Source organism: Sinohyriopsis cumingii, chromosome 6, assembly GCF_028554795.1.
Source record: "Sinohyriopsis cumingii isolate HCF-2022 chromosome 6, ASM2855479v2, whole genome shotgun sequence".
Taxonomy (NCBI): Eukaryota; Metazoa; Mollusca; class Bivalvia; order Unionida; family Unionidae; genus Sinohyriopsis; species Sinohyriopsis cumingii.
The window spans coordinates 145,361,787-145,375,242 of record NC_142966.1 but is presented as its reverse complement, the minus strand read 5'-3'; the positions used below and the strand labels follow the sequence as shown (position 1 = coordinate 145,375,242).

Sequence of the window (13,456 nt, the reverse complement as noted above, 5' to 3'; positions counted from 1 at the left end):
CAATAATACATCTAATTTCTCTATTTTAATAATGTTTTCATGGATAAATGTAACATTATCAAAATAGTCATAGTTATTGTTCCAAGAACCATTTAGGTTGCTGAAAAGCCACATGACTTTGAAGTTGTTCTTTACATCCTGTACTTACTGTTGCCTGGTGCGTATGATAAGAAAATCTGTTTCTGGTAGTTTGTGCTCGTATATCGGTGCACGGAACAAGTTGTTTTCAAATGCCTGCAAGCACTGCCCTGGCCTTAGGGACCCCAGGAAAGGCGACGTATGAGCATATGCCAATTCTCCGTATCTAAAATGCGGTGGTTGTGAGTCTTTCCCAGGTTTCTAACAAGAGAAGCAAAATTAAAATAAATTAAGTTTCAACTTCAAAGCTTATGTTACAATATGTCTAATGTGTTTCCATCCTTTTATCTTCCAAAATATCGATACTAAAATGACTGGAATATGTCTCAAAAATAGATACTAGATGCAATATGTTATCAGACTTCAATTTATTCAAATATTTAGGTAATCCACAAGCTCATGTGGTATTCCAGTTTACAGCATATAATGGTTTTGTATTGGTTTGGTTTGGCTTTTAAGACACAGTAAAACAAGTAGGATAATTAGTAATCAGGAAAGAGGCTATGGAGAACACTGAAGATAACAAAAATTTTTCATTTTTATCAGTAAGCTGGATTAATGCAATTTTTCAATGGTGATCATTTGTTTCTGAAAATGAGACCTGACTGAAAATGATTTTTATACTGTGATCAACATGTGATATCCAGTGAATGCATTGTATAAAAGCATATTGACCTCACTTATTGGATGCAGTGAAGCACACAAAGGACCTAATGAGGCTAACATTATGTCAAAGTATATCTATATATTAACATACATCACAGATTAAAATGCATTTATGTAATCATAAAAATTGTTCAACACAATTTCTTTTCATGTTCAATTCTTTTACATTTGGGGAAATTTTGTTTGGTTTGGTTTTGGGGAGTTTGATGCCATCTTTCAACAGAAAACCTGTCCACCAAAATGAAACCAGGATGCATCATTCATCCATTGAGCCATTTGGAATAGAATTGCGTGTTGTTCAAATTCACAAACAGCACATGCAGAGTTTAACATTCAGGCATAAAACTTACTCTTTTGTAGTAGTTTTTGACCTTGGTTGCCATGCCAACTTGCATCATAAGGGGAGGGTACTCTTCTGAGTATTCTGCCAGAATGAGTTCCCCATCCATTCCTGTAAGATCCTGTGCAGTCCTCATGAAAAACATGTCTCCTCCACCATATGATTGTCTCTCCTGTTCTCTTAACTGGGCACAAAGAAAAATATTAAAAGATAAACAAGTATACAAGAGGATATATCTCTTTATGGATGAAAATAGTTGTATCATGTAGAAAACAACTAATATTATTTATTTCCATAAACTGTTCATATTTAATAAATTTCAGATAGGAAATGTTTTAGTAAATTATATTTCTCCAAGAACACATGCCTGACCATACTCCACTACCTCCCGAATCCAACCATCCTTGAAAGAGAAATAAAATCTTTCCATCAAGTAATCATTTAGATCAAGTGAAGTAACTCTTCCAGATTGTTTCCTCTGGTCTCCTGTAGGTGGCCAAAAACATTTCAGATAACATATGAGCGCATAAAATGGGACACACAGTTTAGCCTATCTTAATGGGTCACTTGAAGAGAGGGTAAATAGTTTTCTTCTAATTGCCTGTAAATGACAACCTATTCATAAGGACATAACCAGACAGTGTCATTAGTATAAATCAACCATCTAAATGAAACTGTATGCGGTTTGGATTTACAAACAATGCATACAGCTCACATAACCTGCACACTGAAGCTAGTGCAATCAATAAAACAGTCTTATGTGTCAACAACTTCAGCAAGATCAAAGACAGAGGCTCAAAACATGAGCAAGCTGAGCCACGTCAAGACCCTGAACTGATTCCATTTGTGGAACAACACGAGAGGGTCCTGGATAGGTCAAAATCAGACACCTGGTAGGAAAGGACAAAGTTGCAACCAATATAACTATTTCATGATGTCTAAACATGTCAGAAATCATGGAACAATAGCCCTCAGTTGTGATAAGGGGCTAAAAATGGAGTTTAACAGTGATGTGACATTCTTAACCTGACGATTGCTGATAAAAGCCATTTCCTCTTATATGCCTTCAAAGTGGAGGGCTTCAAGCCATCAAGATTGCCTCCACAACATAAGTTCTGAACTCAATTTTGACCAAGGTCTCCCTGATAAAGGTCAGGTGTGAAGGAAGAGTTTCTCCAGACAAAGGACAAATACTGATGACTTGGGCTGTTTCAGAAGTGTGAGCATCCCACAATCTTCCTGAAAGTGTTAGTAATAAGATCAAGCAGATCATAAGCCCAGGATCTGTCTCATTATAAAGAAGCACTCAGAACTATTTTAGTATTGCTCCTCATCTGCTGGATTAGTATGGGTATCAGGACCATTAAAGCTGAAAGCACAGGTTTACATCCCTTCCTATGTGATTGACAGAACATTTACAGCCCAGGCCTCTAGGTCCAGGAATGGAGAGATGAATGTGAGCAGTTTGTGTGACACTTATCACTAACAGGTCGAGCATCAGTTGGTCTCACAATGAGCAAACTTGATGAAGACAGACAGATACAGAGACCACTCTACGTGAAGCAGTTAGCCTCACCTTGATAACGAATAAGGATGCTGAGCAAGTTTGGAATGTGTCAGACTGATACTGGATACCCAATTCAAGAACTCCCTTACCTTAGCTCTGGCAATTTTGTCCCTCCATGTTATAAGTGGTACTTCACCATGACTGAGTTGTCCAACATTATCAAAACTGTCTTTCCTCGTATGTGCTTCAAGTGTGAATGGCATGGAGAATGGCAATAGAAATGTGCCCCTCCTGGTCTACAAAGTGGCAAGTGCCAGGTACAGATCATGACTTCCAGCTTGGGAGCTTCCAAATTTGTTTTGCTACTAGCCACTCCATCTTGTCCTTGAAGCAGGAAGCGGCAGATTTTTGGTAGAGTTGATTATTTGGTGATTAAAGACCCTCTGAAACAATTTGGATAACCAATCATTTGTTAGAAATAGGTTGATCCAAGTTTAACAAAAAAGGCATCTGGTGCACACAAGAAGGTTGCTGGTGGATGAGAGGGATGGCAAGTCTTTGTCAGTTGATTAGAAGACTTGGGGTAAGAAAAACTGCTTTTTTTGCCCCCCAATCACTCCCAGCCTGCCTGTGAAAGTTAGATGCATATGGCTGCCTATAGTTTGCCTGGCCTGAGGTATACATCTGTGGTCTTTTAGCTGATGATTGTCCTTTCTCTAGTATGAGCAGAAGTGGTAGCTCCTGTCTTGAACAAATAGGAGAAACCCAAACCGAGATGATGCATGCATTGTTGCCACATAGTGAGCTCTGAGAGAAAAAGATTGCAAAGAGTGTCTTTTCTATTTAAATCTGGACTATTGGAGCCATTATGGCATCTGTCATCATATGGTTTGCTGCCCTACTGACTACTCTGGCTTTCTGGCAACCTGATCCCCAAGCTTGCTTGCTCTCTACTTTCTCAGCTCGATGAAAGATAGCAAGTGATGCTAAGTCAAGTAGGGAGGAAGCAGACATTACATTCTTCAACAACTCTGATGTGGCATGAAACACCTGCCTGTCCACCTTGTCAACAACAGGTTATGTCCTTGTCTAGGTTAGCAACATCCAAGTGCTACATGTCGGTATGTGACTTACACCAGCGAGGTGATAAAGCTGCAAGCAAATGACTTACAGAACAGAAGACCTTGAATTACCACAGTCCCAAATGTCATACAGAAGACAAGCTGGTAGTACGGGCAAACTTTGTCATCTGTGGTGAAATTCATATTAAACACAGATGCTTATCCTCTTCATAAATGTCTACATAAGCCTTAATTTGTATGTAGAATTAACTGCCAGAGGAAGGGGGCATTCAGAAAGTTAAAAAATCCTATACATTTCCTTTATTGCTGCCTTAAAACTGGTCAGATTGAAGTGTTCAGGTAAGTCTGGGTTATCCACTTCGTGAACAGAGGGGTTGTTCTACTCCTCACACATTACATAAACTGGAATAACATGCCAAATAGCAAGGATAACTCTATGTACCTTTGCATGGTTTAACACCTACTAATAAGGTATCCTAGCAATATGGGTAAGACTGGTAGATGTTGATCTAGGATGGCTTGCGGGGTGGCACAAACTTTGTGTCTGGCAAGATGTATCTAGTCCTGGCTAAGCTTGCTGTCACTTGGGGAGCTGTCAGCCAGTGTTCAGTTCAACAGTCAGATACAAGAGAACCTCACTCCTTAAAGCCACATGAAGGTTGGACAGATGGCTCATGAGCAGCTGGGGTGTATATGGAATATGCTATTGGATGTGTGGTATAAGCAGGCTAGCTATGTCAAATGCATTCTGCATTTCTTGTGTCACAGACACTAATGCAATACATGGGCTGGAAGAGAAAGGGCTGTGGGGGGTATGCCAAGTGAGCTACCAAAGGGGGGCAAAAATGTCCTGTGTTTTCTTTAAACTGCCCATTGACATGCAAGATGAAACGTGGTAAAGGTCTTTGGAAACTTGCATCAGGAATGTCTCTTGCTCAATAACTCCGCACACACGTGATTCCAAAAAAGGCACAGTCTGAGTCTGTAGTGACTGTTTCCACAGTATTGCTCCTTTCTGCACACAAAGTGCAAACACTGCATGGTTTGGAAAAAGAACATTTGGTACAATACAGGTAAGCACTATGAGTATTCTCTGCAACCTTAAACCATTTACGCTTCTTGTACTTAGCTGACATGCTCTAAAACTGACATACTCTGAAACTACAAAGAAATAAAGAATATATAATATACAGAATAGGTGAAATGGAACAAAGTGAACAACTATTAATAAATATATAATAAACTGCAGTGTATCATAATTTAAGAAATGAAATGCAAGAATCAATATAATGTGCAATTTATCATTCAATAAACATGTCAATAACAACCATTGAAATAATTCATAATTTTACTCACAAGTAACAAATTATTTACATTTAAAGCATATCAACGCTTAAACATACAATTGCACAAAATAAATGATGGATAGCTTGAAATGGTTAAATATTCACTAGCTTCGGGTGACAAAAAACGATTGACAACCTCAAGCAAAAGTTTACAATGGTAATCATTCAGGAGATGGGTGGTCATCTGGTGTGTGTGTTTGTGTGTGTGTGTGAAAGACTGACATACATGTTTCATCTTTCAGGGAGAGCTGGCTTCAAGAGGTAATACAACTTACAAAAGAGTACTAAAGTGAATTACAAACATAATAATTTAAAGTAAAAAAAGATGCAGTGATTGGACATAACTGTTTTGAGCTATAACAGCCTACTGTGTGACAGCAGACAAAGCTTTGAATTAAAAAAAAAATGTCCTATTCTTTGTGTCTATGCTGGCAAAAACAGAATTTTGCTGTAAGCTACATATTTTTATCTATTATATGGTAACCCCCACTAAGTCATGGTAGTTGGGGTCCATAAATTCAGACTGTGTTATGTACTGAACCACAGTACAGAAAACACAGTAGAAAATTCAATGAATACATGGGGGGGGGGAATAAACAAAATGCCAGACAAATGTATATCTGTAATTTTACCACCAACCAATTTATATAACAATTAGTATTAAAGTAACGATTAAGCCCAATTAAGTACATTATTTGTGATCTGTAAGCTATAAGGGCTGTTCCATTAAAACATACATGGGACCCAGGGAAGGCACTTTTAAAGCGGGGTACTCACCCATAGATGCAATTTAAATTTTTTTTAAAAATATGAACTCTGTGAAATCAAAGTACCCTGGCATATATTTGTAAAAATCTGCCTTCCCTGGGTACCATGTATGTTTAAATGGAACAGCCCTAAGTTTCTGAAAATTAGCGGAATTATTTTTATCTATCTGTCAGTTTGACTGATGTTTTGAGTCTGAGTTAACCATGTTACATCTGAATTTATTTTATAGAAGGGTTCCCCTTTATTACTAATACTCTTTGCCGGTATAACTTCAACTTTAGGATAGCTGATTATCACGACTAGAACACTCAATGTAAGTTTTGGAAATCATAACTGGAATTCATTATGTCTAAATCTGTGTTAGAGTGTTAGTTACCTGTGCCAATTTAGTTTTGTCTGATGCCCAATCATATGCCCCAAGATCCATGAGCCTGAAGTCATTAAATCTCACTAAACTCTTCTTTTGTTTGGGCTTTGTTTTGTTTGTTGTTTATAGTACTGCTACTATCAGCCTAACTTTTGTAAATTTACCTTCTTATTATAAAATAATGCCTTGTCCACATTACTGACTCTCATTTGGAGCAAACACGTACTGTGAATTCTATTTTTGTTATTATATTTAATTTTGTTTAAATTTTTAACAGTACTGAATATATTTGCTAATAAGTCAGGAGGTACTGCAAATAACACAGACCCTAGTCTACCAATGCATAATGTGCAGGAAGATCAAGATTAATGTTGTTTGTTCTACTAATGACAAACTGTGACACATTATGCAATGGTAGATCTGGGTCAATACAGTTTGCAGTTGGACTTTACTTAACAATAAATATATATGATACTTAAATTCATGGATTGGGTAAGTGTCTCCAATAGTAACCACAGAATTATAATTATCTGCCAGGCCTTTAAATGTGTGGTTTGAAGCAGAGGTAAAATCCATGAAAACTGATATCCCATAAAAAAAAGACTTCGCAGTACTTAAATCTAAATCAGCTTACCTCCCCTTGAAGTTGTTGTAGTGTTCAAAATGTCTTTCACTCCTAATTTATTACAATATCATTAAACTAAAGTGATTTCACACCCGTATTTTTTATTTTGCAAGTAGTAGATTTTTGTATGCATATTGCATGCTTGTTTCTGAAAAATTAAATCAACAATACCATGCATGCAAACTCGTGGTACACCACAATACTTGTGTTTTTTTTTTTCAAGTAGCATTATCAAAGTTCAAACCAGTCACTTTCTTTCAAGCTAAACCAAGTTTACATATTTTTTATGTATTTAAGACTCTGCAACACAGGTAGGTTAGTGCTGAGACAAAGAAGTAAAGTGCTTTGCCCACAACTGCAACATGTTAGACAACAGTGGCTGGATTTGAACCTTTCCAGCCACAAATTTAGCACAGATTCAGTAAGCCACCAAAATGTTTATTTTCCACGTGCTAGAAATCATACCCTAGCTTTCCTCTTGATAATTTTCAACAAGGACTGAACTGGATGTGGTCCTGGTTGGGACATGCTGCCATGAGAATACTTTTTCAATTGTGGCCGATGGAAGGACCGCAGCTTCATGGGTCCCATATGAGTTGGGAAAAAGGGCTGTCTCAACTCCACAGCTGGGATTGAGTGCTGTATCAGATTTCCCCCTATACCGGACCTCAGGCTTGTCTCCATCAGCTTGGGATTGTAGTACTCATCATTGGATATATTAAAAGGATCCTTGTTCATGACCGGTGTTTCTTCCTCCTAAAGGATATAACTAAATCTCAGTTAACGTAATAAATACTGCATATAAATAATCAAGCATCACTTCAGTAAATTAAACCTAGTCACAAAAGAAAAATTTTCTAAATTGGCAATCAGTATAATGTTTATCATATTTTATGTACTTGATTGCATTTTATTCATTTTTATAAGTTGATGCATATTAAGTTACATTCCTCCCAAATATTTTGATTGCCACAATTATGTGAATGTCAACAAGTAGTTTTATGGCAACATGAACAATTAACCTATGAATTTTGTGTACATGAATAAATACAATGAAGATTTATGCAAAATTTTCCATTTAACTAAATCTGGTACATGTACTGCATGTGTTACTATTATTATGTTAAATCAATCAAATGTTATTTCAACAAGAATTTTCTTACTATTTGATAATGCATTTATAAAAAAAAAGAAATGTACTACCAACTACCAATTACCATTTAAAAGCAAATATATATCAACATGTGTAAAGAAATAAAAAAAAATAAAGTTTCCATTGAGAAAAGTGACAAGCATTGTCTGAAATTGTTCTTGTGCATTTATTTTAGTTTTCACAACAAAGCAAGACAAGTAGGTATGAAACTTAAACATTGTTATGATTCTCTAAGATAACAATCCATGTGAGGAAATCATACTGCTAAAGAAGAAAGTTCCTTCAATATTTATTTTCATACATTTCAAGAGTGAAGACAGCTCGACTGGGCATCTTCATAATGTTTTTTAAAGCATGTGAGATGACTGAGAAAGATTATTTATACTTGCTTGGAAGGTCAGATCTAACTGCACACTGCATAGACCCAGATCTGTCATTGTATCATGGACTGGCAGATCTGGGTCCATGCAGTTTGTTAAAAGTATTCAGTAGAGCAAACACTGACCTGATCTGCTGGCACAATATGCACTAGCAGATCAGGGTCTATGTTATTTTGCTCCTGGGTCCAACTTGTGAGCGAGTATAGATGGTAGCCTGTTTTTATTTAAGCCAATCTTTGAAAATTTTTGACACGGTTTTATTTGCAAAAGTAAATTTGAAAACAGATGTATATAAACGAACACTATTAACTCACTTCATCTTTTTCCTCGTCATCTTTAATTATACCAGCTTTGCCCAGCAAAATTTTTGATTTCTTGGTCTCCTGTTGCTGGAATGAAAATATAATTGTGGCATTATATAGATGGAATGTAACCTATAGAATCTCTCCCAGATACTGTTCAAGTTTCAATTAGCAATCATTACCAGGAAGATGTTTATAAGAGCAGACAATATGAAAATGATATTTTGGGGAGGAGAGGAAGTGTTACTTATGTGGGATGCAGTACGTTTTCCTGGTTATTGAAATCATATTTTCTTTCATCAGATTCAAGAACTGTTAAACTTGTAAAATCCCCATGACTGAAAAATTGCAAACAAGGAATGGGACTATTTTTAACTCATGAAAGACCTTAAAAATGTGGCAGCCTTACCTTTTCCTTCTTGGTAGGTTCAGCCTGCTCCTTTGGATCCCTATCCTCTGGAATCCCCAAAATAATGTTATCATCATTTGGGTCAAGGGTCAGGACAGATGGACTGGGAATTCTGTTCATGCTCTGCATAATAATAATAATAATAATAATAAACATGATTTTAAATTTTTCAACACGTAACATTAGCTATTTTATGCTCTTTTTGCCACAAGCAACAGACCTAACAAGCTGAAATGAGGCAAGGTGGCAAGCAAGAATAATCAAAATTGCCCATCAGTACTAAGGTTCAAACTATCAATTCACCGGCTTCAAGTTGGATGCTCTATCATCTGTCGGTTTCCTCAAAAACAGGGTACTTAAATGTGCACTGTAAGAGTGACTGACCTTCCAAGGACCTTGATAGCACATCGGCTACTTTCATCACTGATGAACACCATCACAACAGAGAAGCCAACATTCTGAGCTTTGAGCCTCTATTGCTAGATTTACTTAGCAGACCTCTCAGATGTAAATTGTTCCCAAAAAAAACACCTGTGAAGATCAATCACTTAATGGATAACTGTAGCTCACATGACAATGAATAAAAGCCCTGACCTAATCATCAGTGTTTCTGAGAAAGCTGGACTTGTTTAATTCTGCAATTTGGGGATTATTTATCGACAAACATTTGTGTGTACCATAGATTAAACAGACAATTGTTGATTCAGTGACTTTGTCCTAAAATCTGTGAAGTGTCAGCTTTAATACTCTGCTGTAATTAGTGTTTAATCAATAAGAAAGCTTCAAGCAATAATTCTAGTATTTTGCAGGCTTGTTGTTCTTTTGGATCAAAAATGCTTAAATAAAATGAAATGTGCGTTCAGAAGGATTCAAATATTGTGACTGATTGGAATATGTATCAAATTTAATTTTTATATACTTGTATTTTTTATTATCTACCATTTTCAGTATTACTAGAGTCTGAATACATCATGAGTTTCTTGTTTCTCTCTATCCTTATCTGCCACATATTGATTTAAGGCAATTAGTGGAAATTACTGCTACCAGATACCAAATCGTTACGTGTGCATTGGAATAATATAAAATGCTTTTAATTCTTTTTTCAAAGGATTAAAACAAAACAAACACATGTACAAGTTAGTCTATGATTACTAGATTACAGTAATGCCGTTGGTTTATCAAATACTATCTTTGTTAATATCTAGAAATGAAACACAGTATAAAAAGAGGGGGATCATCACATATGGCAAATTTTTCATTCGATTTTTAAATTTGTGGTTCAGGGCAAAAATTAATACCATGAAATTGGTTTCCTACAAAAAACAATTTTCCCTAGTAAAATATGTTTCTCTGAGGATACTTACCCAATCATTATACCTTAGGAGAACTACTACTACCTCCCAAATCCAGCTCTCCCAGATACTGCTGTTAGCTAAAGGGAGCTAAAAGTTGTCTGTCAACCTATGTGGCAGTCAGGCTGAGTGATCTCTCCTTATGTATGTGAATTGGTGGCAAAGTAAAAGAACCTCTCAGTTACTACTAGAAAGGAAGGCATGCCCTCTATGGATGTAACTGCAGGGAGGCTGAGAGGGTGTGTGTGTATTATGGTTGGTTAAGTATTCTCGAAGAAACATAATTTACTAGGATAAATTGGTTTCTTTTTAAATACATTACCCAATCATAATACCTTAGGAGAATAAGAGGTGGAGGGAGGTATATCCCCTTACCAAGGAAATACCATCTCTGGTCCCCTAAGGTATGCGAGACAACTTCTGGGTGACCCAAAAGGTGGGGACTCTATCCGCTGGGGTGCAGCTTCAAATAGGGAAATATTTTCCTTCTACCAATCCAGTGGAAGTAGTGAAGCAGCATCTTAAGAAGCTGGTGATCGACCTGGAAGGGTGACCTGGTGAGCAGCAGATGTAGGTCCTATCAGATCGACCTGGAAGGGTGACCTGTTGAGCAGCAGACGTAGGTCCTACCAGATCGACTTGGAAGGGTGACCTGTTGAGCAGCAGACGTAGGTCCTACCAGATCGACCTGGAAGGGTGACCTGTTGAGCAGCAGATGTAGGTCCTATCAGATCGACCTGGAAGGGTGACCTGTTGAGCAGCAGACGTAGGTCCTACCAGATCGACCTGGAAGGGTGACCTGTTGAGCAGCAGACGTAGGTCCTACCAGATCAAACTGGACCCTTTGGGATGACAGATCTCACGAGATAAAAGCTAGTGAAAGTGGATTCCAATCTCCATCCCACAACCTGAATGATGTCGGTTAGCAAACAGTTCTGGATGAATGCTAGGTTGATGGCAACTGCTTGAACCTCGTGAGCCGAAATGAGTATTAAGTTCATGTGAGTTGGGGTTATTTCTCTATATGCCAAGCATATAACACACTTAATCCAGGATGAGATAGTCTGTTTTGATATATCCTCCTATCCCATCTTGAGAGGTAGAAAGAGGCATGATCTCCCTCAACACAATGGCTGTTTTTATTAACATATCACTTCAAAGCATAAACTGGGTCTTGTAGATAGCCTTCAGCTGATGTGTAAAGTCAAGATAGAGGTTTCATGACGAAAGTCTGGTTACCTGTGGAAGGAAGCCAGTTCTTATCAATAAAAGAGGATGCCGGCATGAGTAAGACTGACCCATCTTGTTGAAACTGCATGTAATTCAGGTCTGCTGATAGGGCAGGTATTTTGAAAATTCTGAATGCAGTCGCTAATGCCATGAGGAAGCAGGTCTTGCATGAAAGATGCACCAGAGATGCCCTTGAAATTGGTTCAATAGGTGTCTTGTTCAGCCTGGTTAATACCCAAGATAGGTTCCACTTGGGCATAGGGTTAGTATTTCAGCTGCCTGTACTCAGAGTTGGTGAGCAGGTTAGATAAGTCCCTGTTCTGTCTGAGATCCTCTCTTCCATGAGGAGGAAAAGTTTCCACAATCATGGAGTGGTAACCTTTTATTATACTCGGTGCTAACTTTGTCTCTTTGAAGAGCCAAAGAAGGAAATTAGGTATCTGCAGTATAGATGCCTGGAGAGGCAGGATAGGTTCATTTGTGCACCACTGAAGGAAACTCTGCCATTTGCCTCATAATGCTTCAGAGTGGAGGGCCTTCATGCCTGAGAATTTCTCTCCATGACTGGTTGTGAGAATTGTTTGATTCTGAGGGCCTGTTTAATATGATCCAGACACATAGGTTCAGTAGCTCTGGGCAGGGATGAAATAACTGCTGTCAAAGATGTTTGAGTAGATGAGGGAAAATCCAAATTTTCCATGGAGTTTCTGATACAAGACTGATGAGGTCGTTTATCCACAACTTCTCTCATCTGAGTGGTGCAATGAGGATGAGGCGACGAGCTGATTCTCTTGCTTTCTGTATCACTTTTGGAATCAGATGTGTTGGTGGGAAGGTGCATGCTTTCAGGTCATTCCAATCTAGTGAAAGAGCATCGATTGCCCAAGCTACTGGTCCTGAGACTGTGAGACAAATGTTGGAAGTTTGGTATTCAGTCTAGTAACAAATAGGTCCACCAATGGTAAGTCCCACTGGGTATATATCTGAGTGAAAACCAAGGGACCATTCCATCTGTAATAATTGACTGTTCCAAGACAACAAATTGGCCAGTACATTTAGGTATCTTAGAGATATGGCAAACGTGTATGTGGATTTACTGTTGACAACATCACCTTAGAAAGTCCGAAACCATGACGCAACAGTCTTGGGACTTGGTTCCTCCTTGTCATTTTAGATAAGTCACTACTGTGAATGAGAACTCCCTTGCCAATTAAACATTACTGCCACCAGTGAAATGCTTTCACAATGGTATTCATTAACAGACGATTGATATGCAGATGGCATTCCTGGGGAGACCATGCACTGCTGGCTTCCTGAAAGGATGGTAGTAGGTGGGATCCCCAGCCTTCTGTACTTTCCTTGGTACAGACTGTAATCTTGGCTGAGGTATACCCATCTGGAGCCAAGCTGGATACTCCAATTCCACAGATGGTGCACCTATGCATGCAGATGGGGAGATGTATCCCATGCACGAACCTTTTGGCCTCCATTGGGACAGAAGAATCATTTGAAGTGGGTGAATAAAGGTGACCTAAGACAATGAGGTCTGCTGCCGCATTGAGCAAACTTAGAAAGTGAAGGAATTCCCATGCATATAGAATTTTCCTTGAAAGTAAAGAAGCAAACATGGTTTGGATTTTCAATGCCCAATCCTAAGGAAGACAATCAATGTTGCCTGTGTACTGAACTCCATACCAAGGTGAACAAATTGCTGAAATAGTACTAACTTTAAAGTCAGATTTTTCCTTGTTAACAAGCTCAGGTTGGTAAGCAGTTTAACAAGGGTTATCA

At 38.0% G+C, this 13,456-nt stretch overlaps 1 protein-coding gene across 4 annotated transcripts in view; it reads right to left on the bottom strand.

The window, feature by feature from the left end:
• The window catches only part of LOC149798201 (transcription initiation factor TFIID subunit 1-like), a 154,610-nt gene that overhangs the window by 92,704 nt on the left and 48,450 nt on the right, over positions 1-13,456 (bottom strand). For all 4 annotated transcript variants that reach the window (XM_089963286.1, XM_089963288.1, XM_089963289.1 and 1 more), the window contains exons 12-16: positions 9,084-9,206; positions 8,687-8,761; positions 7,305-7,595; positions 1,155-1,328; positions 149-339 (exon numbers count right to left, since the gene is read on the bottom strand). In XM_089963286.1, coding sequence (XP_089819412.1) covers positions 149-339; positions 1,155-1,328; positions 7,305-7,595; positions 8,687-8,761; positions 9,084-9,206 — 854 coding nt within the window. The remainder of the gene's footprint in view (positions 1-148; positions 340-1,154; positions 1,329-7,304; positions 7,596-8,686; positions 8,762-9,083; positions 9,207-13,456) is intronic.